The sequence below is a fragment of the Condylostylus longicornis genome, unplaced genomic scaffold (genome assembly GCF_029603195.1).
Source record: "Condylostylus longicornis isolate FDR11 unplaced genomic scaffold, ASM2960319v2 ptg000163l, whole genome shotgun sequence".
Lineage (NCBI taxonomy): Eukaryota > Metazoa > Arthropoda > Insecta > Diptera > Dolichopodidae > Condylostylus > Condylostylus longicornis.
The window spans coordinates 2,499,177-2,527,007 of record NW_026578131.1 but is presented as its reverse complement, the minus strand read 5'-3'; the positions used below and the strand labels follow the sequence as shown (position 1 = coordinate 2,527,007).

The following is a 27,831-nucleotide window of genomic DNA, read 5'->3' as shown; positions in this document are numbered from 1 at the left end:
ATCTTTAGTTAAATCAAATTGATCAAGTTTTGGTACTTAATAATGCAATTTTAGTTTTATAATTAAATTATATGAAATCTATTAAAATACATACATACATATATTTAGCTTTGTTTTTAAATTTTTTTTGTCAATATATTTTCATTCATATATAACTTTGTATTTGTTTTGATTTAAAAAAATATGTAATCTTAAAACCGCATAACTTTCTCTTCGTTATTATCAAGACTGATCCTTTTAATGATATTTTCCTTATTATTTTCGTATTTTGATATGACTGAAGAATTTTTACTGCTCTATAATTAATATTAAAATGAAGTTTTATAGACTGATAAAATATTTAAATATAAATTAAATATTAACATGCTTTATATACGTGTATGTGAAAATTATATGTATATAATTTAAAAAAAAAATTTTGTCTTACCGCGCTTCCATTTTTCATCATAAAGTTCACATCATTATTAATTCCAATAAAATCGGAACCATCCGAGTCAACGCTGCAAAAAATGAAGCTAATTGGTTTTACAAAGTATAATTCAAAAAGTACCTTGACGCATCATCAAAATGTTCTTTTATATTACTATCATTAATAACGGGATTTGACCCCTCAACTGAAAAAACATTTGTTGTTGGTACACCAATTCTGTTTAGATCAGAAGCTCTTGAACCAAATTCGGGAGGAGCAAACGCTTTTATTTGACGTTTTAAAGATTTTGTTTTAAGAACAAACGCGATCACCAGTAAACCACATAAAACACCCAATATAATTGCAATAATAGTTAAAGTTGTTGAACTTGTTGTTTCAACCTTTTCTATTTGCGTATTTTTTGAATTCTCTATTCGATCTAAGTGCAAGCCCCTACTTTTAAAATTTACTTTTAATTTAGCTATCAATTCTTGATTTGTTTTCCTACAAAAGATAATTTTTTAATACTAGCAATAATACAAAAATTATACACAAATTAATATTACTGCAATATTTCACTGTTGTCAATTGGTTTATTATCCCTAATGAAATGAACAACAACTTTAACAAAATCGGAAGAATCAGCAAGATTTGAAACATCATCAATGTTGCATTTATCATATCCATATTGTTCGTTTAAAACATTTTGCAGCTGAAATGAGGATTAATAAATTTTGTAATTTAATCCAATATGCAGTTATATTTAGTTTTTACTTACAATCGATTTGTTCTCTTCAATTAAAGAAAATTTATTTAAAAATATTAAGGAAACCCTATTTGATTCTCCAAGTATGTATACCTTGACATTAGCTTGGTCTTTGTTTTGATAGTTATCTTCCGCTGTAATATTAAATTCAAAAAACCCTGTCATAGTGGAATCAATTTTATAAAGACAACTAAGTTTTCCTGAATCCGGATCAAGTTTAAAAATTTTGTCCTTTATTTTCTCAATATTTTTACCATACGCTTTAATTTCACTACTGATATGATAAGTAGTAATAGAATTTTCAATATCAGAGTCATTCGCCTAGAATAATAATTTCAAATTGTCAATGGACATACATAATATTCATATATATAAATGTATGTAAATAGATATTATATAGCATATGCACATACATACATAAATAAATACATAATAACTAACGAATATTTTTTTTTTTCAAAAGCAGAACCGAAATTGACATACTCCTGCTTTTAAATTATTAATCGGAATTTTCGATGCGTGTATATTCATACATACCTATGTATGTATGTACATATGTATGACTGCATGTGGTTATGTAAAATTTGTACAAAAGCCCTCTTTACACTATATTTAAAGTTATTAACGATTATGGCTAAAGTTGTAATCAGATATTTTTTACTTCAAAGAGGGACATTTTTTTATCCTTTTTTTTTGGTATTATACATATGTATACATACATATATTGCACTTCGAAAAATCTGAAGTCAATGTCGTCTTATTGATATGTTTTGAGCCTTTTGCAAGAAAAGTTATAGAGAAAAATTTGAAACATTTGTTTTATTTTGCGCTTAAATAAATATTTCTCCAATTAAAAAACTTTTCAGACCGATGTATCGTAGCTAGAAGGGTGTGCAAGTTTATACATATGTATATATAGCCATATACATACATACATATGTATGTAGATATGCAAAATCATGAGTTTGTTAATTTATTTTAGCTCTCCTAACATTTTGCGGATGTCCTATTGGGATATAACCTATACGTTAGGAATGAAAAACATAAAACTTAGAATATTTTGCACATTAGAGTTAAAAATTAGTAAATATAATTTATTGTAAAAGCATATGTACATATTTACATTTGTACTTACATGCATGAAATTATTGCATTTATATTATGATAAAAATATACATTTTATGAATGTGGCTAGATAAGAGACATTTTAAGGGATGAGCCGTAGTAAGTGACTTTTATGAGGAGAAAGAGTGACTGTCCCTTGAAATAGGGGGCGTGCAGTGTACATATGGAACCTTACGTTTCACATTTCGCGAGTGAACACACATATGTATATAATGTACATTAATTATATTGATTCAAAAGCTTAATACATAAGTAACTACTAAGGTAAGTACTTAGGTAAATATATATGTATATACCTAAGGTGTGTATGTAATATATGTATGTATGAACGTTTTTTACTTACATGCACATGCAGTATAATTTTATTTTCATCATGTATAGTTATACTACAGCCATATTTTTTAGTAAGTTCATCGAAAACCGGCTTTGGGTTAGCATCTTTAACCTATAATTGCACAAAGTAATAGGTACTCATTTAAAAATAATTTAAATTTTTTGCTGCGGAAACTTATTGTTTACCTTCACTTTAATTATTAATTGAGAATTTTTTGTAGATGTTGCTTCGTATTCTTCTTTGATATTTGATGCGATTATCCTGATACGCAATTCTTTACCCATTGTTTTATCTAATGGTTTAACCAGGGTTAAATTTCTTTTCGCTTGATCTAAATGAAAAAATTCAACTACTTTTGGCTCATAATTTTCTAAAAAACAATGTTAAAGAAATATGATTAACCGATTTAATGATTTTTACAATTTCGTACTGTCTAAATAGTAATAAATTTTAATCTTATCCTCTTCTTTTTCTATTCCATTGTTTTTGGGATCTATAGCCTCTGGAATAATTCTGTATTCCTTTAACAGTCCTTTTTCGCCTTCTATAATGAAATTAGATTCGCGAAAAATGAAATAAATAATTAGAATTAAAGTACATATAAAAAAACATAACGTACTTATACATACCAGTGAAGTTAGTATTAAATGGAGTTTCTTCATTATACGCTGGATCAAAGTAAGGACTACCGTTCATATCAATAACAAAAATCCTTAAATGCTGACTATCTGATGTCAAACCACCGCCGTCTTTCGCTTTAATATTTATCTAAAAAATTTTAATTTTAATAAAAAGTTTTAAAATTTTTAGAGGTTGTAGCTTGCATGGGCACATGCATATATATATGTATGTATATATGTGAGTACTATCCGAAAATCGTTTCGAATTTTCCGATGTCGGAGTCTATTATAAAACAAGAATTTTATTTACGCACTTTTCGCGATACTGGGTTAAAGCTGCTTCTAGGATAGGTCTGTACATAAGTACGTACAAATAAACATATTTATGTACATACATATGTATATACTGCAAAAATAAATTTTTTTTAAAATAATGAAAACAAAAAATTACCATGTATAAATCAACTTCAACTTTTTTTTTTAATATTAGATCTGAGTGACTTCTGTTTATGTACTTCACTGCAAAAATTTCTGTTTCCGTAAAAATTTCAAAAGTAACGTTTCCGTAATTTCCACCATCAGGGTCGAATGCTTCGAACGATCTTAAACTTGTCTTATCTGTATTTTTAAGTGGCCCATCAAGCGATGGTTGATCGTGCCTATTCAAATGTATTAATTTGAATAAAAATAAATTTCTTTTTGAAAACAACGCAAAATTTACCTCAATCTAATTGCTTGTTCAGTAGGGAATAAAATTTTTGGAGAATGAAAATTTACGGGGAATACCTCTAATTCGTAGGTTCCATTTGATGATTGTTGCGGTTCACCATGATCATAAGCCCTAATGAAAATTTTCCAAATGCCATAATATCCCTGGAGATCTTTATTAGCAACGAATTGTCCCGTTCTCTCAGTGAAATTCCCAATCATAGTAAAAAGGTTTTTATAATCCTCTACATTTGGATTACATTCTTTTCCTACGAAAACACTCTTATTTTAATTCATGTTAAATTTTTATGGTTTGTAACAATTCTAAAATTTACAAGGGGCTTATATGTTGAATCTATATTGATTCTGAAGAAGTGTATACAAACTTTGAACACATTTATTTAAAATTTTTAAAAACTTCAATTGAATAACGAGAATTACCAAAAGTATGTACATCGTACCGCCTCGACCGGCGCTCCACCTTGATGAGGCGGCTGATTAGTACCAAGGAACTCGAAAGCTATGTCGGCGGAAACTGTAATCGCGGTATCTAACCGGTACACTTAGTTCCGCTTAGTAATGTGATAATCTCTTGAAAAGTTGGTGAATTCTGTTGTTCTTATGTTTTAAGGTTAAAATTAATGGGTTTTGAAAGAAAGCATAAGTAGTGATATGGCACTAAAATTGTGGTATATTTCGGAATAATTATTGGGACTAAGTGTAGGTTATCCATTGGTCAACCGGGCGGTCATTAATGCGCTGTGCGAGATTGCCTTGAAAGACGAAATGAGTTGTAGAGGACCAACCGCGTAACTTTGCAGTGGGTGGTAAAGCACGTTGGAATAGAAGATTCGCACCCTTTCTAGAGCAGGAACCTTTTAGCGAGCCTATTCGTCGAATGAAGGTTATTCGAATCATACAGTCGGGAAGCACATAAGATCCAACTATTTAAGGTACGAGATGCATTGTCACCCTGTTATTACAATTTAAAGTGTACATTGAACCATAGACTCAACTCGTTGTTATGTTATATACATATATTGCAATGTACATACACACATATACATATTTTACCACAAAATTAGTACCAGGATTTATATCCAAAATTTCAAAAGAAACCCATGAATTAGGATGATTTGGTTGATCTTTGTCGGTTGCTGTTAATGTGTATTCTAAAAGAACATCACCCTGAAAATAAAAAATTTATAATCATTAGTCAATAATTAATTATTATACATTATGTAAGTACATAACATATGAAAATTTACAAGACCTTTTTGACGTTATTTTCTATTGTTTCTATCTTGTTTTTTTATTATTACTTGTCTGTTTCGTCAAATCTATTTTGGCAAATAATAAGCAGGTATAACAATTTTTATGAAAATCGCTATACTTGCTTATTACATGGAGAATATTTGTAAATAGTAAACTTTTAACTACGTAAAAAAATAATTGTTACATATTTGTTTTCATTCTCTCAATTTAAAATTTCCGTCTCTTTTAATTTATTGCAAAACGAGTGAAAAAACAGACCTAATATTTTGTTAAAGGTACAGGGTGATTTGGTAAAGAGTACAATATTATATATCATCGTTCTGTTAGAGCATCAAAAATGGATAAAATTTTTGTTTGAAACCATGGACCGAGATAGCAATTTTCAATGCACTAAGGGATTCAATTCAATAAATATGATAAATATGATTTGCAGAGCACCCTGCATGTAAAACAAATAACATTATTACCTTTATGGCATTTTCATCCCATTTCGGTAGAAAGTCTTTCGGTGACACCATTTCTGGAGCATTATCATTGACATCTAATAAAACAACTAATATACCATTAGGTTCAGAGTTTCGTGCTAAAATTATGTGTTATATTTTAATTTAAAATACACACATATTTAAATTATTGAATATGAGAAATTACTTTCACTTTTTGAATCTAAATAATTGTCCTTAACATCAACGTTTACCATATGTTCCGTTACATTATTATCCCGATCTAGTTCATATCCATTTTGTAAGTCCACATAAATGGATCCATTTAGTTTTCCAACCACAAAAAATTTCTGTAACTCTTTATGAATATTGTAATTTATAGTATACTCAAGTACATTATGTGGCTCTGAAAAATTAAAATAAGTAATAATGGAAATAAATTTATCATTATTTACATATTTATAAGATTGGAAAACAAAAAAAAAATTAAGATTAATTTGAAAAGAATATAAATTTCGGGTCAAAAATTCTTCATATTTTTTTAAAAAAAAGGAAGCACTTCACGAATTTTCAAAAATTTTAAATAATTATAGTGTAGTTATAAATAAAAAATGCATGTGTTACCATCTCTGTCATTGTCATAGCCAGCAATTGTTCCAATATATGTTCCTGTTGTAGCATTTTCGTAAATTTCCACTGTTTTATTGAAATCATGAAATTGTGGTACTTTATTATTTATATCAGTTACGTTTATTATTAACTGCAATAAAATAGAAAATATTAAACATGTTTAAAAAACTTCCATTAACATTTATAAATTGGTACTTCTCCTAAAGTTGTATAAAGTCCATCAGTCAACTGAATTTCATAGTATAGGGCATCAATGCGTGGAATATCACAATCTATTTTTGCATTTTCGGATACGCTAAGTACTCCCTTGTATTTTTCAATTTGAATCCAACTTTCATTCGTACCACGTATAGGTCTAAAGATAAAACGTTGGATTATTTAAGTTAAATAACATTTAAACATACACATACATATATACATAGATATATGTATATATGCACATACATGTAATTCGCAATCTTTTTGTTTACCATTTGTAACTAATTATATATTATGTATGCTAAAAATACTTTAGGTAATTGATTAAAATATTAATTCAATGTAACAAAAAAATCAATTATACAAATTTTTTTTTGTTTGTAAAAATTTCAAATATGTACAAATGAACAGTCTTATTGTACATATAGATATGTACAATAAGACTGTTCATTTGATTTTTATTTGCTTCAATAGTTTGAAACGAAATCTTGATTAACCTTGCCAAAGTTTTATAGGGTAATGTTTCGATTTTTGAAAAAAGAAACAAAAAAGTTTGCTGAACCGATAGCTCTGTCTATGGTAAGATAGTTTTTTAAAAACTTTATAAAATTTGAAAAAAACTTTATAAAGTTTTATATAGTATGCAAAAAGTCTGGTATGTTTAATACTTTTTTAGGAAAAATGATAGAAAATGATAACTTTATCGTTTTCTCAATGCTTAAAGTTTTTTTAAGTTTTATTAAGTAAAAGGTCTGTCTGTTATATAGACTTGAAAGAACTTTAGAACGAGAAACAATAACATAATTCTCGCAAAAAGAAAAAAAATCTCATTTTTTTTCAAATTTTATGCCAGGTAGACCTAATATTCTTGCTTACAAAAGGGTATACGTGATGTTATTGAATTCATGACCATCTCTATCAACTGCTTGTATTGAACCACCTTTGCAAGAATAAAAGAAAAAAGTAATTTATATTTAGATATTTAATAAATTTTTTACAAAAGATATGTATGTAAAACTAACCAGCAAGTGTGTTTGGCATTGCTTCTTCCATTACAATTCTTATCTCCTGCAAAGTGTTATGAATAAATTCTGGAGCACAATCATTGATGTCATTAATAATAATTGTTAAAGTAGCTATAATTTATAAAATTTTAATTACAGCTTAATTATTTAATATTCAATTTAAAAAGTTTTTGTAATGCATATTTCTTACCGTTGGAAGATGCTTCATTTACAACCTGATTCAAGTCAGTCACTTTAATAAAAAGATACATTGTATCATACTCTTCATAATCAACAATTGTTGTCTGTTCTGGGTTAAGCTTTAAATATCCTAAAACTTCATTATTCGTTTCGTTATGTTGTTCTATAACGAAACATCTAAAAAAATGTATATAAATTAAGACTTGAACAAAAGGGCATAATTTATCAGTTAATAATAGTTATATTAAAATAATTTTTAGGAAAAAAAGCAAAATAAAATTAACATAATATGTAGTCTATACTCTTTATATGTTTCTAAATCAGCCGGCCTTCCTGTTTTAGTAGCAAACGTGTGATCCCAATCAATTTCAAAAACTAAATTTGCATCAGTGTCAGGATCAATTGCTTTAATTTCAGTTGTAATAGCACTTATATCTGTTGTATTTTCTGTACAATTCGGAACAATTCTAGGCTATATTTATATGTTATATTAAAATATGAACAAAAAACAGTTAGTGTAAAAATTCTTCTTAAAATTTATTACCATTCTTAATTCTGGTGTTTTATTATTCACATCTTTCACATTAATTATCAATTGAGTAAAAACGGAATTCAATTTTTCAGCATGAAATCCAGTAATTAAATTGTCAGTAGCTTGAACTTGTATAATAACCGCCTTCTGCCTGTCATAATCAAATACATTATCTTCTGTTGTATACATCGTTCCATTTTCTTCATTAATTTGAACACCGTAAAAATTTCCTAACGTTTTATACCTTACGGTTTAAAAAGAGATAAGAAATATATATTTTATTCCTATATACATACATACATATGTATGTGCAAATGATTCTATGTAATATTTTGTGTGAATTTCAATATTATGTATTTTAAAGGGCAGCTATGAGCAGAATTAAGAATCGTATCATCTTTTACATTTGCACTAAGTTTTAAAGCGAAGTTAGAATACATGTATAAATAAATCTTAATTTTAAATAAAAATTATTTTATAATAATTATACAACTTTCATGTAAAATAAGCTACTTAGCTTTCATGCATTTTGTGTGAAGCTCATTTATAAATTTTGTCTTATAATTTTTAATAATTATAAAAATTTTACCTTACAAAATCATCAACGTCTCTATCAAATGCAGTTATATTTTTAATTAAATATCCCTTAGGTATTGTTTCTTCCAATTCAACACTATAATTGGGTTCTTCAAATGTTGGTGGCTCATCATTCCAATTTATTAAATCAATATTTAGCGAAAATTCGCCTGTATGAGACAAATTGTGCTTTTCCTGAGCAAATACCTTCGTACACATTACAGTAAAATTTTTTGATTTAAAAATAATATTTATATTGAAAAGCACACTAAAGTATTACCTTTATTTCAATAAAACGCCAATGCGGGTTTTCATAATCTAAAAAATCTTTATCTTTTATTATAAGTTGAAATGAAGCATTTTGATAACCAGAACTAGGCACAATACTAAAAGCTTTTTCAGCACTACTCAATTTAACATCGTACATTGCATTTTCACCCTAAAAAAATATAATATTTATATATTTGTAGTTTTATATTGCGTTATAGTTTTTTGATCTATTTCTGCAAGCCTTTCATCAATATATGGGCTTTCAGTGCAACAACAACATGCATTTTAATTTATGCATGTAAAATAAAAATTATCTAATATTTTAATGCAAACCAACTCACAATAGTAATAGTATTCTTCTGTTATATAAGAATATTTAAGTATGTATGTATGTATACGTTAATCCAATGCATGAAGAGTCAAGGATAAATTTTTTTCAAAACTATTTTTTATTTAGCATAGATACATTTACAAATACAGTATGGATACACGCATTCCTATATTTTTTCATTTGTGTACATAACGTAGGATAAATTTTTAGGCTATATCGCTGAGCGGTAAAATAACTCTTTTGCTATTGAAAATTTAATTTTAACTTAAATTTATTGAATAATTATATTACTTGTTTGTGTTATTAGATAAAATGAATATTTATAATTTACATTAATTAAATTTTTTAATTAAAACGTTGAAGGACGCAGAAACAATAGTCTACGAGAAAAGGAGAACGTAAATGCTATACCTGCATTTACTTTGCCAAGGAACGAGGTCATGAGGGAAAAATAGGTACAAGCATTAGGAAAAAGGAATTCGACACCAACGAAGTATTTTTAATTTGTAAGAACTTTAAATTTTATTTTGTTGACTGTGCAAATATAATTTAATCAATTACCTTCCAATGTTAAGACTTTAATAATTTAAATAAGTATATTACTTATTAATATAATGATAAAAAGAAATTAAAAAATTTTGTGTAATTTAGGTGAATACATACATACATATGTAGGTACATTAATGTGATAAAAATTGTAAGTTTTCTCATCAAATTTTACTGGTTTTAAGACAAATTAATTAAAAATATTATTGTTCTTGTGAATATTTTATGTAGTTAATAAAACGTTGAGAATATTATATTTCAGTGATATTATACTGGGCGCAACGTACATTTACAACTTTTTAAAAGTTATTATTTTGTTTTACCCATAACGTGTAAGTAAGGTACATGATAGGTTTCATATACCAGGTTTTATAATTAGGTTTTATCGTTTTATATACATACATAGATACGCAGTAAAAACCAACTTCAACCCTACAAATAATGGTAAAAATAAATAAAGTTATATGCCTAAAATATATGTACCAAGTCAACGTCAGAAACATCAAATTTATTCAAACTGATTTCTTGTGTATAGTTTTCATATAGTGCAATTTTTATCGGCTCGATTTTGATTACAGGTGAATGATCGTTAATGTCATCAACAATGAAAACTGTCAAATTGCAAGTATTCATAAATGAGTCATCACACTTTTCAGCACATATCTACATTTCAAAAACAATAAAATTTTTATTGAAAAGTTAAACTCGACCCAGTTTTTCTATATTATTCATGTATTATTTTCAATCACCTCAAATTTATAAATTTCTTGTTGCCGAGCATCTCTGTCGATTTCTTTCACCTTTAAAGCTCCATTGAGCTCATTTATTTCAATTAATTCAGAATCTTCAAGAAAAATATTAATTTAATTTAAAATATTATTTTAATATTGAACCTAAGAACATCATTTAAATTTTAATAAAGTTGATTTACTTACAATTATTATTCTCAGAGAACCGTAGTTTATAGCATATTGCGTCTTCGATACCAATGTCTCCACCAATCGCTGTTACATTAAATTCCTAATAAATTATAAAAAGAATCTACATATACAAATTTATATAAGAATAATATATAAATATTATTGTTTGCACTGCAGACAATACATATGTCTTGTAGACAACACATGTGCTTAGCTATACAGAGACTATTTTAAAAAAACACTTCATTTAAAATAAACATAATTCTGCAGGCAGTTTTTTTTTTGTGTAATTTGTCCCGTGTAATTCCTTTTTTAAGTTCTGAACCTTATTAATCATATATACGTACTATAAATCCAAATTTTTTTTTTCAGATTTGATTTTTAGAATATTAATATTTTTTTACAGTACAAAATACAAATAAAAAATTGTATAGAATGTTTTCAAATTAATTATAAATAATAATAAAAATTAAATAATAAAATGTAAATACAAACTTGTTTTTCTTTTTCCTTAAAACTTGCAATAACCAACGGTTTTACCCAACGTGGTGGAGAATGCGGTACATTTTTAACATAGAAAGTCATATTAGTATCACCTCTATTTTTTTCAACATCTTCAGCAATTATGTGCAAATTAAACCATGCATTTTCATCATAATCAAGTTTTTTATTTATTCTAATAAAATATTCTACTGTATATTCAGTAGTTGATTGTGGTATTTTAGAAAAACCAAAGTGATCTCTTTCGTTTTTACCAGTATCTTCAACGAACATTGTGATCTCATTATTTGCAAGGCCATCTTTGTCGTGAACCAGAATCTTACAATTCGTGTCAACATCTGATTGATATGCCTAGAAAAGTTTATTAAATTATTAGATAAGAAATCATAAACAATATTGACGTAAATATTAATATACAATCAAGAGAACAATTAAATGTGGAGTTAGAAGGATTTATTAAAATCATACAAAGAGCTGCATGGAACAATACAAAAATCTCAAAGTACAAACCGACAGCAAATAGCTATCCTCGAGAAATAACTGATTTAGTAGGTGAAAAGAGAAGGGAAAGACGTATATAGCAACGTTCGCGTCATCCTGATGATAAAATTGTTTTAAATAGACTTTCCCAGGTGTTTAAAAGAAAAATCCAAGAATTTAAATCGGCAGCATACGAAAATTACATAAAGAACTTGTCAGCTACGAAGGAAACGAATTATTCCTTATGGAAGGCGGCAAAGAGCAAAAAGAGACCGATTAGGCACGCTGCGTCACCGATGAAAGCAAATGGCAGTTGGACGAGGAGCAATATAGAGAAGGCCGAATTTTTTGCTGATCACTTGGAAAGCATATTCACGCCAAACGGAATAACCTCAGATGTGGGTTTGGTAGAATCTATCGCAAATGAAGCAGACAGCATAGCTCCACTTACTCAATTAGAGGTTGCGGAAGAAATAAGATCCCTGAAGTTGAAAAAATCGCCAGGTTTTGATCTTATTACTGTGGAAGTACTGACAGAGCTACCAGACGAGACATTGGAACATCTGACGAAAATCATGAATGCAGCTATGGATTTTGGGTATGTTCCTTGTTCTTGGAAAGTCGCGGAGGTAATTATGGTACCCAAACCCGGGAAATCCTTGAGGGAAACAAAGTCTTACAGGCCCATTTCACTGTTACCAATGATGTCTAAGCTTTTTGAAAAGCTGCTATTAAGGAGATTGAAGCCAATAATAGAAAATAGGGGCCTAATACCGAACCATCAATTTGGTTTTAGAAGAAACCATTCTACAATAGACCAGGTCCATTGAATAACTAATATTATAGAAAAAAGCTTGGAAAATAAGAAAGTCTGCTCTTCTATGTTTCTAGACGTAGCACGGGCATTCCAATCGATACCAATTTCCTTATGGAAGGTATTTAATTCCTGCACGGAAAAGCCAAGTTAGGACGGAGGTAATAGTCTGTAGGACCAGTTTTATCGGTTCAGAATTTAGGTGATTTTTTAGGGTAGGAGTCACGCTCCCCCACTGTCGGAGGAAAAAGGCAGATAGAGCCGTCTTTCTTCGTCTTTCGAGATTTTTTCACCTAGTAGAAAAAAAAAATTATGATAAATTAATTTCATTTAAAAAAAAAAGGGTATGGAAAATTCGGTGATGTATCGATGTATGTTGTATAGATTTTCATATATATATCACTACAATTTATTATAGGTATTTTGAAATTTACCTCCCACGTACAAGGAACAGAATCAGCATATTTTACGACAGGATCATTGTCAAAAATGTTTTTTAATTTTATAGTTAACCATTGCGACGGAGTTTCTTGACCTTCTTCACCTTTAATATAAATCTCTAATGTGTATAATATCTGCGGTGGATTTTCATAGTCTTGTCGTTCATTAATTTTAATATACCTATAGCAAAAATAAAAAAGTACATTTTCTTATACTATATATATACATATTATTGAAAATTTTAAAAAAAATAAAATTCCTAGGGATTTTTATATAATTTAAACTAATTTAAATCAAACAAATGTTAAACTTTTTAATTTTTCTTTATCAATAATTACCAATATGGCACCTAATTTCGCACCTAATTTCGCATGTCAAGTTTCGCATATATTATGGCACCTAATTTCGCATGTCAAGTTTTCGGTGGAAACGCACTTCTGCATGGTAACAAAGCACAAATAAACTATTTTTAGAGAGATGTCAGCTCGTCGTTCTATATTTAAACACGTGTATCTAAAGTTCGGCCAAACCGATTTTGTTGAAAATTTATATGCATAAAAAATTACTCTGGCTATGTCACAAATTAACCAACTTTTGGATGTATCAAAAAACGGGAAGTGTACCTCTTAACGGACCGATTTTACATTTTTAACCATTTTGATATTCAACAGTTTAACTTGGAAGGTAATGTATAAGCTTCGTCTGATAGAATAATTTACATTTTTTAAGGGAAATAATCAACCGATTTTATTGAAATTTAATAATTAAATTTATAACAATGAACTTATAAAGTTGGAAATATCAGGAGGCAATTTTAGACTTTTTACCATATCTAAGGATAAAACTGCTAGAATTTTTTGAAATTATTTGAGTTGTGTTTGTCGCCGAAATTAATTAACGAATTTTTTAAGGAATTTGGATGCCATAAGGAAGCCAAATTTACATTTTTTTGAAGTATGTTAACTAAAATCTTACTAGCATCCTTAAAACTGGAAGGAAGTATTCAAAAGGTATTTTCATGATCTTGCGCAGAATTTTTGAAATAAGACTATACACTTTGCGGTCGATAATGTGCTGATCAAATCAGATTTTTCTTTAAAAAAATAATTTAAATTACTATTGATTTTATTGGCCTCCTGTTTTTAGGACTAAAACTATTTAAATAATTATTAACCTTATTAACATATCTCGCATAGAAATTAAATTTACAGTAAGTTAAAATTATTTGCGCTAATGGTGCAATCTATTTTCAAGAATAAATTTTTGAACCCGATTCTTGTATATCACGTTTATATGCTTAAATAAAAGGTTTTTAAAATAACTAATTTTTGAAAGTGCCACTCAAAAGAGAAACTATTATACGGTTTTAGCGATACTTCAAAATAACTATTCACAAAATGTACTCGTACGTGTATATGTTTATATACATATTTATATAAAAAGTTTCACGCAGGTATACTCACCAACCGTCTTGTTTTTTTTCAAACTCAGCTCCCAAAAGATTATTATCTCCAGTCATAAATCTTTTAATACTTGGTATGTGTTTGCCTTAATTCGAAAGAAACGTTTTAAGTATACATTAATTAAATAAGATTTAATTTTTAAAATATAATATGTTTACCTGTATCTGGCTCACCGCCATTATATTTCAATTTAACTAGATAAAACGGCCATGGAATTTCTTCTTCAAGATCTATTTCAAAACTTTTTTCCTTTGCCGTACAATTTATTTTGTTATCGTTACGTTCTATGCATTCAAAATAATCTTTTTCCCACTCTATAATAATAAAGAAATGTTGGATATTCTAAATTAGGCTTAAGCTCGTTTAAATATTTTATTTTTTATTTTGTTTTATTTATTTGTCCAATATAATGTTTCTACAATTTGATATATTTATTTTCAGAAATATAGATGTAACATAATCTGTGCAATTGAAGCATTAATTTATTTTATTTATTTCATTTTCTAATACTACAGCTAAATTTATTTGTGAAGGAAAACTAGGAAAAAGCCATTCTGGTATTTTTGTTTTAATTTAAAACTTAGGACTAAGATGGTGAGTGATGGTGAGTGTAGGAGGAGGATGGGCTCTTGTGGGCGGAGGCTCATACGCGTAGGGTGACCAAAACAATGTGGCCTATCAGGGACAAAAGGAGGACGAGGATGCTGTTGAGGTATGGTAGGGCTGATCTCAGCACACTGGTGGGGCATTGCCTTTTGGGGAAAATGGACAGAAGGCTTGGGACCGGATGTATGTCGTGGATGTCGGGATGTGGCGAACATGGAGGATGTGGAGCATGTTCTCTGTGCGAGTTCGCTTTTAATGTGGAAGGGAAAACGTGTCTTGGGGGCTTATTTTTATGATATGGCCTGGGGACCTATCTGGGGTGTCTCTCGCGCCGGTTTTGGGCTTCACCAGGGAGGTTTGCTGGTTTAGATAGGAGGTCTGGTGAGTCGGATTGCATGGGGGTTGTTGGGTGTTGGTTTTGGGAGTTAGCGATGGGCCTTTTCTGTTGGCCTTATGCATGGACTTCGCGCGGGTTTAAGGGTGGAGCCCCCCTCTCTTACTACTACTACTACTATACTACTAGGACTAACTCAAACTACACTATATGCTAAATTTTGCATTATTTTCGCCACAATTTAATTTTAATTTTATAACAACTTCATTTTCCCAACAACTTCATCTCTAGTCCACTGGCTTATTTTGTTATTTGCTTCCTGTAATTTTTTTGTCGAATCGTCAATGTTCGCTCCTACTGCCCATACTGCAGTATCGTCAGAAAAAGTGGCTATCGTAGCATTTTCTATTTGTGGTAAATCACTCGTGTAAAGCAGGTATAACGTTGGGCCCAATATACTGCCTTGAGGCACTACTGCCTTTATTTCTCTTAGCGTGGAGTATTCAGCATCTTGTTTAATTCTAAATAATCTATCAGCTAAGTAAGATTTCAAAGTTTCTACAAATGACGATGGTAACATTTGCCCCAACTTAAGCATAAGGCCTTTGTGCTATATCTTGTCGAATGCCTGTGCTACGTCTGGAAACATAGAAGGGCAGATTTCCTTATTTTCCAAGCTTTTTCTATAATATTCGTAATTCTATGGACCTGGTCTATTGTAGAATGGTTTCTTCTAAAACCAAATTGATGGTTCGGTATTAACTCACTATTTTCTATTATTGGTTTCAATCTCTTTAATAGCAGCTTCTCAAAAAGCTTAGACATCATTGGTAACAGTGAAATGGGCCTGTAAGATTTTGTTTCCCTCAAGGATTTCCCGGGTTTGGGTACCATAATTACCTCCGCGACTTTCCAAGAACAAGGAACATACCCAAAATCCATAGCTGCATTCATGATTTTCGTCAGATGTTCCAATGTCTCGTCTGGTAGCTCTGTCAGTACTTCCACAGTAATAAGATCAAAACCTGGCGATTTTTTCAACTTCAGGGATCTCATCTCTTCCACAATTTCTAATTGATTAAGTGGAGTTATTCTGTCTGCTGCATTTGCGATAGATTCTACCAAACTTACATCTGAGGTTATTCCGTTTGGCGTGAATATGCTTTCCAAGTGATCAGCAAACAATTCGGCCTTCTCTATATTGCTCCTCGTCCAACTGCCATTTGCTTTCATCAGTGGTGGAGCGTGCCTAATCGGTCTCTTTTTGCTCTTTGCCGCCTTCCATAAGGAATAATTCGTTTCCTTCGTAGCTGACAAGTTCTTTATGTAATTTTCGTATGTTGCCGATTTAAATTCTTGGATTTTTCTTTTAAGCACTTGGGAAAGTCTATTTAAAACAGTTTTATCATCAGGGTGACGCGAACGTTGCCATCTACGTCTGGCCCTTCTCTTTTCATCTATTAAATCAGTTCTTCTCCAGGATAACTATTTGCTGTCGGTTTGTACTTTGACCTTTTTGTATTGTTCCACGCAGCTTTTTGTATGATTTTAGTAAATCCTTCTAACTCCACATCTAATTGTTCTGTTCACTTCATTGTATATTAAGTACCAATACTAAAGTCCTGTTTAGTCGATTTATTTTTTATCGAAATAAGCTAAATTTCAGCCGTTTCTATCTTGAATTCTTCATTATGTTCTATAATATGTTTTATGTTTCTTTTATTAGTATTACACTACCTCCTCTTGGCTGATTGCTTGGATGTACCGCTTTATAGCAATCATAGCCTTTTCTTTTAAGGCCCGTATAATATGCCAAATGAGCCTCCGACAGCAAACAAATATCTATATTTCTCGTTTTGAGAAAGACCTCCAATTCTTGTTTCTTATTAAGAACACCATTAGCATTCCAAGTTGCTATACGTACCTCATTTACGTACATCTTTTCTTAATTTCTTTGGTGTCCCCGTATACACCTCAATGTACACATTTTCTATTTTTAATAATCTTTTAGAGATCTCGTCAATTTTAATCAACATACTATACATCATTCGCATAATGTCTGCGTCAGTTCTTTTTATTTGACTCTCATAAAACTCTTATACCACACTCCAATACTCTCATAATTTTTTTTTCTTTTTTTGTTTTTATGCATCTTCTTATAGGTTTTTATAATAAGACTTAGCACTTGTAGTAATAAAAATTCTGCTACTCGCATAGTCTAGTTATTAGGCACGGTCATTTTAGTATTGTCATTTTTCCTTATCTTAATTTTAACCCTAATGAGGCTAAGAATTCTTTTTTTTGGAAAGAAGTGCAAAAAATAATTATTGTACAAAAATGATTAAATTAAGGTTAATGAAATGCAAAATTATAGTTTTATTTGAATATAATAAAGCTTTAGTTGGAATTTATGCACATTAGTATATTTATTTTTTGCTTAACAATTCTTAAATTTTAAAATTTATGTAAAAAAACGGAAATAAGATATTATATTGTTAAAAAATATGCATAAAAATTTTTTAGTTTTAATTATTTTCAGTTGGCGTTGCTTTTTTTCGAAGTACAATATCAACTTTTATCAACAAAATTTTAATGCCAGCAACTTTTTGATTTATAATCATGGCAAAAAAAATTATTTTAATTTCCCATATTTATAAATATTTTTGAATACAAAAATTTGTTGATTACATATCACATATGTGCGTAAACATATGTATATTTTGTTGCATTTTTGTTAAAAAAATTATTATTAAAAGCGGAATAGATATATTTTTTATAAAGTTATTATAATAAATATATCGATATATTTATTCTACAATGTATTGCTTTCTCTTTCTAGTAACACTATTATAAATGGCATGTGAGAGTTTTAATTAGGATCTTTTAGTGTTCTACAATACTGAAATTATAAGAGTAATATTCTTAAAGAATTCTATATAGAATTCTTTAAGAATAATTCTTTAAGAATCTATAGGAATTTTATATAGCTATACAAGAGTCTTATGAGATAAAAATTGTTACTTGGGTTGGGCTGAAAATTATCCTTCTTGTTGCACTCTGCTGTCATATGATTACGAGCACATTTTACACATCTAGCCTCTCTTTGGCAAAACTTTTGTGTGTGTCCAAAACTCTGGCATCTCTTGCATTGCGGAATGGATTTGCTGCTTCTAAGAGCTTCAATTTTTACTCTCATGTGCTGTAAGTATAACAAATGGTCAAAAGATAACATATAAAGAGCGGAAGTTTTACTGAAATATATTTTCCATTTTAATCTAGAACATCTAGACATTTAAAGCCTTTGCTAATAAGCTCTTTTTTTATTTATTTATTTTTTTGGAGATTTCTAGCCATAACTTTAACTGGTCTCGTCACTTTATTCTCATACGTGTGCCACTCCAGTCTAGCCTTATTTATAACTTTTGTCAGTAATCTGTACTCATTTTCATTTTCCACATTTATTTTTAATTGGTCATTATTCATCATATTGACCCTAACGTATATTCTTTCTTCTTTTAATATCTTAACTATGTGGGAGTAGTTCTTAATGTTGCTCAATATAACCGGAGGAGGCTTGTGCTTTTTTGGATTTTCAGCCTTCAATTTAGGGCTGCTTTCATTATTTTTTTAACTGTCCTCTCTGAATTTATTTCAGGAGACTTTTCCATTTTTCGCTTCTTTGCATTTTAGGATCCAGTCAGTTTCTCTAGCCAATTCTTCCTCGTCGGTCGGTTTCATATACAATAACTTCCGCATCTTTGTTTTTCTTTTCTGTTGATGCAGATTTTATTTGATTTTTTAAATCTACATTCTCTGCCTGTAATTTGCAGTTCTCGTTTTATAGCACTTTATAAAGACTCTCTAACTCGGTTATTCTCGAGTCCTGAGTATCTAATTTACTCTTCTGTATAAGATGCCTTTTCATATAACTCTCTTGGATTTTCATTTTTTTGTCTTCCTCAAACTTATTAGACTTTTTCTCAGAGTTATCATCCTTAACTCTGTCTTTTTTCTCTGCAATCACCAATGGGGGTGATTGCATGACCTCCGATCTCCTTCTAAATGGGTCCATCAACGCCGATCTACTATGCAATAAGTGGTCTCCCCCAGAATCCATGAGACCAGCCTCCTAAGAGTGTGGATTTTCCAGCATTAATAAATTACCACCAGGGGTATTCAATCCTTGTGTTTTGTTCATTGCATTTGTTTGTTTTATTTCGAAGTTTTCTTCTCCCAGCCTTTGAGAATAATTCCCTCGTGCAAGGCAGCACATATAATTTTTGTCGTCCCTCAGGGATCACTCGCAAACCAGAGAGCCGCTCATTGTGAGTCCGTCGCGTCTGGATTTCCATTTGCATTTTAGTGGACTCTTATCACAAGCATACCTTACTGCGGATATTTCGTGGCCCAATCCGACTTTTGATTAATTGTTTAATTTCTAAACATTTTTAGTCCTAACAAATTTAAATGATTTTTAAGATCATCAATGTTAACTTTATCAAGTCCACGTAACTCTTGTCATCATGGAATCATGGAGAAAATATTGACAATTGCTTTTTTTAGTAAATCACTATCAAGATTTTTATTCTTAAAGAAATCACTTTGATGTAAAAATAATCTTGGATTTCATGTTCTTTCGCAAAATTATGTATGAAATTAGTATTGCTTTTTATAGGCGTATAAGGGGTATTTTTTTAAAACTGTATTTATTTTAGCGCACGTATTTTCGCACATGCTTTCTTCATTTGACAATTCTCGTTCCACAGCCAAAGTTTGTAATAGATTAATTTATATTATATTTGAAACCCTGAAATCTTTATCATTTTAGATGTTTTTTTTACTATTTTACATTTTTCGACCCATATCAAAAATATTATTTCACTTCTACCCTTACGATTCATTTTATTTTTGTTTTTATTTTACAGTTAAGTAGAGAGTTTTCTAAAGCTGTGTGCACTCTGTACAAGTTAACTCTGGGCTATAATTTTTAGAGGGGAGGCGATAGGTAAAAATTTTCCTCTCGAAAACAAGTTTTTAGTAAAGATCTATGTTCATATGAAATTTCCGCTTCCTAGCTTTAAGGGTGCAGTAATTCTGTAAACATGTTCACGGGTATACGGACGAACGGACAGAGTGAAACTAATAATAATTATTTTTCCAAAAATTTTTTGGAAAACTGGTAGAGAAAGGCACATTTCCTTTATAATTCTCAATAGTTTCCTTATATGTTAGATGTTTTTATGAAAATTTTATAACTCAATCATCTTAATTCTAGTAGCATTAGGCAAAGAACAAAATATTAGAAAAATTTTTTTAAAGTTAAGACACAATGGTCAGTATAAGCGACTAATAAAGCCATTACAAAATAACAGAGTGCAATAAAGTACGTAGTACATACATACATATATGTTAATTTATATTTGAGAAAAATTTTTCATATATGTATTTATACACATCTTTATATGTATGCATATGTATGTATGTACACATAGCTGATTTGTCAATTTCTGTTTTTTTTACGAAACAATAAAACAGTTTATAACAACATATAAAAAATTATGTAATAATTTATATTTAATTCAATTAAAAAATAAATATGTACGTACATAATAAAATTATTCAATTATATGACATACTGTGAGATTGAGGCATCCTTGGGCATTAGTTCCACCAGCGTACATAAGATATTGCATGAACATCTTGCCGTGAAAAAGGTGTGTTGTCGATGGATCCCAAAAAATTTGACGATTGCACAAAAGAAGGCTCGTGTCGATTGGAGCAAAGAAATGTTGAAAAAATTCAATCGCGATGCGTCAAAAGACGTTTATAAGATAGTCACAGGTGATGAATCATGGATCTATGCATATGAGCCCGAAACGAAATAGCAATCGACCGTATGGGTGTTCCAAGACGAGCCAAATCCAACAAAAGTTGTTCGTGGAAGAAGCACATCGAAGCAAATGATCGCGTTTTTTTTTGGTATAACCGGTCATGTGGCCACAGTACCTTTAGTGGAACGTAGGACGGTCAATTCTGAATGGTACACCACCATCTGTTTGCCGAAAGTTTTCGAAGAAATAAGGAAAACAAACAAGCGCCGGCGAATCATTCTTCATCATGACAATGCAAGCTCTTACAAATCAGCTGAAACAATGGACTATTTGAGCACTCAAAATGTCGAATTGATGGGTCATCCGCCGTACAGTCCTGATTTAGCACCCAATGACTTCTTCTTATTCCCTCACATCAAAAAAAAAAATGCGTGGACAACGATTTTCAACACCTGAAGAAGCAGTCGATGCGTTCAAAAACCATGTTTTGGAGGTGTCTCAATCGGAGTGGAAAAAGTGCTACGAAAATTGGTTTCAGCGCATGCAAAAGTGTATTGATCTTCATGGGGAATATTTTGAAAAACAATAAAACCATTTCCAATGATAAATGTTTGTTTTTTATTGCTAGACCCGAAATATAAATAGTGACCCTCGTACAATGGCAGAAAAGATTAATCTATGGTACACAAAAGAATGATTATTATACGACAAATTTATCAAAGGTAATTAGATCAATGTAAGACTTTTTTCCTTGTAGAGAACTATGAAAATGAAATAGCCATTTATCACTAAAAGTTGTTATTCGAATAATTATTACTGGATCATCAGTAGTTTTTGGTAATTTATTCATAATTACATACATATATTGCTCAAAAACTCTCGAAATTGTTTAGAACTTGAATAAGATAAAACCAGACGTGTTTAAATCTGTTCTTAATAGATATATCAATTTTGAAGATATTCTGAAAACTTTTTCCTACTCATCCGTATACTGATTCACCACCTAATCATTCGGTCTAAACTGAGACTAATTCTACAAAATTGGCATACCGTAACACAAACCATTCTACGTTTTCGTAATACATACGAGTATAAAACATAATATATGTATCCATATACAGTAAAACACGGTTAAGTGGATTACGCTTAAGTGGATTTCAAGCTTAATTGCATCAAATTTTCGTGGCTTGTACTTTTTTCGATTTTTTCATATAAAAAAATTCGTTTAAGTGGAATTCGGATAAGTGCACAACACGCTTATCTGCACATATATTTTTTCCCTCATGTAATACTAAATATGTAAATTTATTCGGTTAACTGCACATTCCTGTTTTTATTTAGCATAAATGTCAAAAATGAAAAACTACACTCTCAACTACAAAATAAGAAAAGCAACACTATGTAGCTACACAAAATATTTTAGTTTCTGTCAAGAAGCTGGAATGGCCTTTAAAAGCAATTTGTGTAATACATACTCGTATAACCATATAACACATAATTTACACATAATATGTAAACATAACACATAATTTACGTATTGTGTATACAATAGGTAGGGGATGTGATGGCAAGAAATTTTGCATATCGAGTTTTCGGTGGGAATGCACTCCTCCATAGTAGGGAAGTGTAAATAAACTATTTTTAGCAACCTGCCGGTCTGTCGGTCATCCGGTTTGTGTGTGCACGCGTGTATCTCAAGTTCGGCTGAACCGATTTTGATGAAATTTTATATGTAAGTTTATTTCGACCGTGGCACAGATTGATCAACTTTTGAAATATATCAGGCCTCGGGAACTGGACTTTTTAGGGGGCCTGTTTTACATTTTTGACCATTTTGAAGAAAATATTCAACCGATTTACTTGAAATTTCATATATAAGCTCAGCTCGACAGTTCGCGAAGCCTCCTAACTTTTGGAAGAAATCAGGTGTCCGCAACTGGACGTTACTATGACCGATTTCATTGAAATTTAACATTCAAATTATTTGTACTAAAACAAAGAACTTATAAATTTTTTGGAAAGATCAGGGCTCGAAAACTGTTCTGCGGGCCATTTTTAAATTTTTTTTCATATCTACAGAACGAATTGATGGAATTTCTTGAAATTGGATATTTGAGTTCTGGTTGTTACCGAAACTAACTGGCGAGCATTTCAGGGAATTCGGGTAGCACAAAACGAAACTCTACTAAGAGCCAAATTTACATTTTTCTAGGTATGTTAACTCTAAGCTTATTAATGTCTTAAAAATTGGAAAGAAGTATTTAACAGACATTTTTAAAATATTGTGTAACACTTTCACTTAACTAGACAATAGACATTGCGGTCGGTTATGTGCTGATCACATCAGATTTTTTAAGATTAGTTTGTTCAACTTTTATAATTCTAAAATTTAAACAGAGAACATTAATAATATTTTATTTCGCCTGAAAGAAACTTCTTTTCTACCATTTGGACCCTTGTATAGAATATCCACAAAAACAAAGAACTTATTTTTATTTAAATAAGGGGTTAATATTTTCCTACCAAAAATAATTACTAATACCATATAGGTTCCTCATGTGATTGAGTTTTAAGAACCCATCATTATATGTTATTTTAATGTCTTTATATCTAACAAGTCCCAATGCTCAGAGAGAAACTTGAAAGCACGACCTTATTTGATATGGGTTTTTTTAAATCGAAGTGGCTATTTTTTGAGAAGAAATATTAAAATAAATTCACACTTATTATAAAGCAGGTAAAATTTAGAAAATATATTTGAAAAATCAAAAAATATATTAATATTTTCATTGATAATTATTTTAAAATTAAAAAAGAAGCGGAAAAACAACAAGCACAACCTTCGCCTTCAACGTTTTATACGTTACTGAAAGCATTTCATTATTTTTAAGTGAACAGCTTTTTTTTCTCATAGGGTAAGTTAACTCAAGATATGGGGAGTAACTGTGGTGTCGAGTTGAAAATATAATTAATGAAATATAATTCTTAAATATTGATATAAATAAGTACATAGTAAAGAAAAAATTTAAAGAGGGAATTAGAAAATAATATCTAAAATACAATCAAATATTATTTGTTAAATACAAATTTTATATAAACTTCAAAATTTTACCTCTATTTTTATTTGAAAAAATATTAAAAACTTACTATCATTTATATCAATTACCTAAGAAAAAAAAATATTTAAAATGTTTGGAAAAAACAATCATATATTTTTATGACCGGATTTCAATATTTTTCTATTTTTGAAATAAATGGTATGTTACAGGTATTTTAAAATTTTTGTTCAGGTATTTTAAAATTCTTTCCGTTTAGAATTAAGATAGGTCATACATACACATGCAGGGATATTTTATAAATAGATTGCTCTTTTTTACCTGCTAATAAAATATGAAAAAAGAGCACAGCAAAATTTTTGAAGCACTCAATATAACATGTTTAAAATAGTTTTAAAATAATTATTTAAAAAAAAATTATTGGAAGTAGGTACATACATATTTATTTTTAATAACTTAAAAACTAACTGAAATTATTTGAAACAATTTTATAAGTAACGTATAAATAACCGATATGAGATAATTCAAATTGTTGAAATGTGTCAACCTATATTACTTTTACTAACATTTTTGTTAGCCGACGCTACTCAACTTACCTTATTGGGAAATGCAAAATGTGCATAAAAAATCATACATGCTTCCTCATTAACATTTGAAACCATACTGAAATATGAATTTGAAATTTTTTTCATTTTTTCTTTCCTCCTACCTTTCTTTCTTTTTCGTGCAATAGAATTTAAATGGGAAGCTTTTTAAAAAATGTGTATAATATCCTGAGATTTTTTAAAATATTAAACTCTTTTTTACTTAAAAAAAAAGAAAAAAATAATAAAAAATATGACACGATCAGTGGCATTTAAAGAAAAAACCAGCAACGAAGCCAAAAATTCGTAATATTTCGTAAAAAAAAAATTGAGTATTGGGACTTGTTAGATACAAAGACATTAGTTATTTTATTACATATATCTCATTTTACGTGCTAATCCTGTAATTAAACAATGAGAACGTGATATCGAAAAATAATATCAATAGAACACAATTTTCTAAGAGTTTTTAAACAACATTAATTTCTTCCACCAGGGCTGAAGGCGCTTTTTTTTTATTTGGGGTGTATATAGCTACATACCTACACATATGCATATGTACCTATTCCTGTGTAGGTATGTATATATGTATATATACAAACGAAACAATAGGTTTGCATACATGTATATGTACATAAAAAACATTTAACTAAATTTACATACATATTGTATTTAAATATATACGAGTATCATTCAAACAAAAGCCTACATTTTTGATAATAACCTGTGTTTTTGATAAATAATGTTGATAAGAGCCTGCAGGAATTTTATCCAATTTTGAATATTTCTGGTAAGAATATGATAAGGTTTGACTTATGTACAAAAAGGGCAAATGGAATATGGTAAAACAACATGCAACGCAACAAAATTTTTATGGGTTCTCCACTTTAAAATAATATTATTAAAATAAATTAGAATTAAATAAATATTATTTCAATTTGAATCAAATTAAATTGTGGCGGGGAAAGGGCACAAAAGGACTCAAATTAACTTGTGGCGGAGGAGTCAATCTGACTAGTTTTAGTAAGTTATGAACACTCAGATGCGTTTTAGGTTAGGATAAAGTCATCCAATAACAATAATTTGCGTCCGCTTATCTTTACCACTCGATGATTTTTAACATCTACATATATCTAACAAAAAAAAATTAAATTATGATTTACCTTGCGATTTAATGTGTCCTAATAAAATTATTGTAATAAATCCTTTTAATAAGAAAATTTTTGCCATTTTTATAGAAATCACATTCATTTTTTATTATTTTGTATACGTAAACTTTTAAAACAAACTAAAAATTTTTGAATGAAGTTAAAATATTACAAAGTATTATTTCATTTATCATAATTTACGAACTACATTTTATGCAATCATTGATTTCCGTACAAAATAAAATCAAGTGCCAAAACAAAAGTGACAAAAAGAGTTTGGCACACTTCGCAAATTATTAATTATTTATATAATATACAACACAATAATTTATCATAAATTTTTTACACAAAAATATTTCAAATTTTGCTTTTTAATTAAATAAATGCTTGAACATTGTATGTAGCTTAATATAATCAAAACTAAATTATAATTTTGATATATTTTTAACTTTGATATGGTAATTCTTTTTCACGTTTCATATATGTATTTATACACATCTTTATATGTATGCATATGTATGTATGTACACATAGCTGATTTGTCAATTTCTGTTTTTTTTACGAAACAATAAAACAGTTTATAACAACATATAAAAAATTATGTAATAATTTATATTTAATTCAATTAAAAAATAAATATGTACGTACATAATAAAATTATTCAATTATATGACATACTGTGAGATTGAGGCATCCTTGGGCATTAGTTCCACCAGCGTACATAAGATATTGCATGAACATCTTGCCGTGAAAAAGGTGTGTTGTCGATGGATCCCAAAAAATTTGACGATTGCACAAAAGAAGGCTCGTGTCGATTGGAGCAAAGAAATGTTGAAAAAATTCAATCGCGATGCGTCAAAAGACGTTTATAAGATAGTCACAGGTGATGAATCATGGATCTATGCATATGAGCCCGAAACGAAATAGCAATCGACCGTATGGGTGTTCCAAGACGAGCCAAATCCAACAAAAGTTGTTCGTGGAAGAAGCACATCGAAGCAAATGATCGCGTTTTTTTTTGGTATAACCGGTCATGTGGCCACAGTACCTTTAGTGGAACGTAGGACGGTCAATTCTGAATGGTACACCACCATCTGTTTGCCGAAAGTTTTCGAAGAAATAAGGAAAACAAACAAGCGCCGGCGAATCATTCTTCATCATGACAATGCAAGCTCTTACAAATCAGCTGAAACAATGGACTATTTGAGCACTCAAAATGTCGAATTGATGGGTCATCCGCCGTACAGTCCTGATTTAGCACCCAATGACTTCTTCTTATTCCCTCACATCAAAAAAAAAAATGCGTGGACAACGATTTTCAACACCTGAAGAAGCAGTCGATGCGTTCAAAAACCATGTTTTGGAGGTGTCTCAATCGGAGTGGAAAAAGTGCTACGAAAATTGGTTTCAGCGCATGCAAAAGTGTATTGATCTTCATGGGGAATATTTTGAAAAACAATAAAACCATTTCCAATGATAAATGTTTGTTTTTTATTGCTAGACCCGAAATATAAATAGTGACCCTCGTACAATGGCAGAAAAGATTAATCTATGGTACACAAAAGAATGATTATTATACGACAAATTTATCAAAGGTAATTAGATCAATGTAAGACTTTTTTCCTTGTAGAGAACTATGAAAATGAAATAGCCATTTATCACTAAAAGTTGTTATTCGAATAATT

At 29.6% G+C, this 27,831-nt stretch overlaps 1 protein-coding gene across 1 annotated transcript; it reads right to left on the bottom strand.

Moving 5' to 3' along the window:
• Window positions 1-155: 155 nt before the first annotated feature.
• Window positions 156-26,424, bottom strand: LOC129616200 (fat-like cadherin-related tumor suppressor homolog). Its single transcript, XM_055531704.1, has 31 exons — window positions 26,162-26,424; window positions 14,746-14,901; window positions 14,588-14,672; window positions 13,118-13,304; window positions 11,384-11,740; window positions 10,904-10,988; window positions 10,718-10,812; window positions 10,452-10,631; window positions 9,102-9,260; window positions 8,835-9,028; window positions 8,258-8,489; window positions 8,016-8,185; window positions 7,724-7,890; window positions 7,531-7,644; window positions 7,385-7,448; window positions 6,506-6,665; window positions 6,305-6,440; window positions 5,889-6,086; window positions 5,705-5,820; window positions 5,051-5,150; window positions 3,976-4,231; window positions 3,706-3,913; window positions 3,264-3,402; window positions 3,065-3,178; window positions 2,820-3,004; window positions 2,644-2,745; window positions 1,188-1,496; window positions 976-1,121; window positions 551-913; window positions 428-500; window positions 156-296 (listed from the first exon to the last, which is right to left on the bottom strand). The coding sequence occupies exons 1-31, from the start codon at window positions 26,247-26,249 to the stop codon at window positions 192-194; spliced, it is 5,043 nt and encodes a 1,680-aa protein (XP_055387679.1). The 5' UTR covers window positions 26,250-26,424; the 3' UTR covers window positions 156-191.
• Between the last annotated feature and the right edge of the window lie 1,407 nt (window positions 26,425-27,831).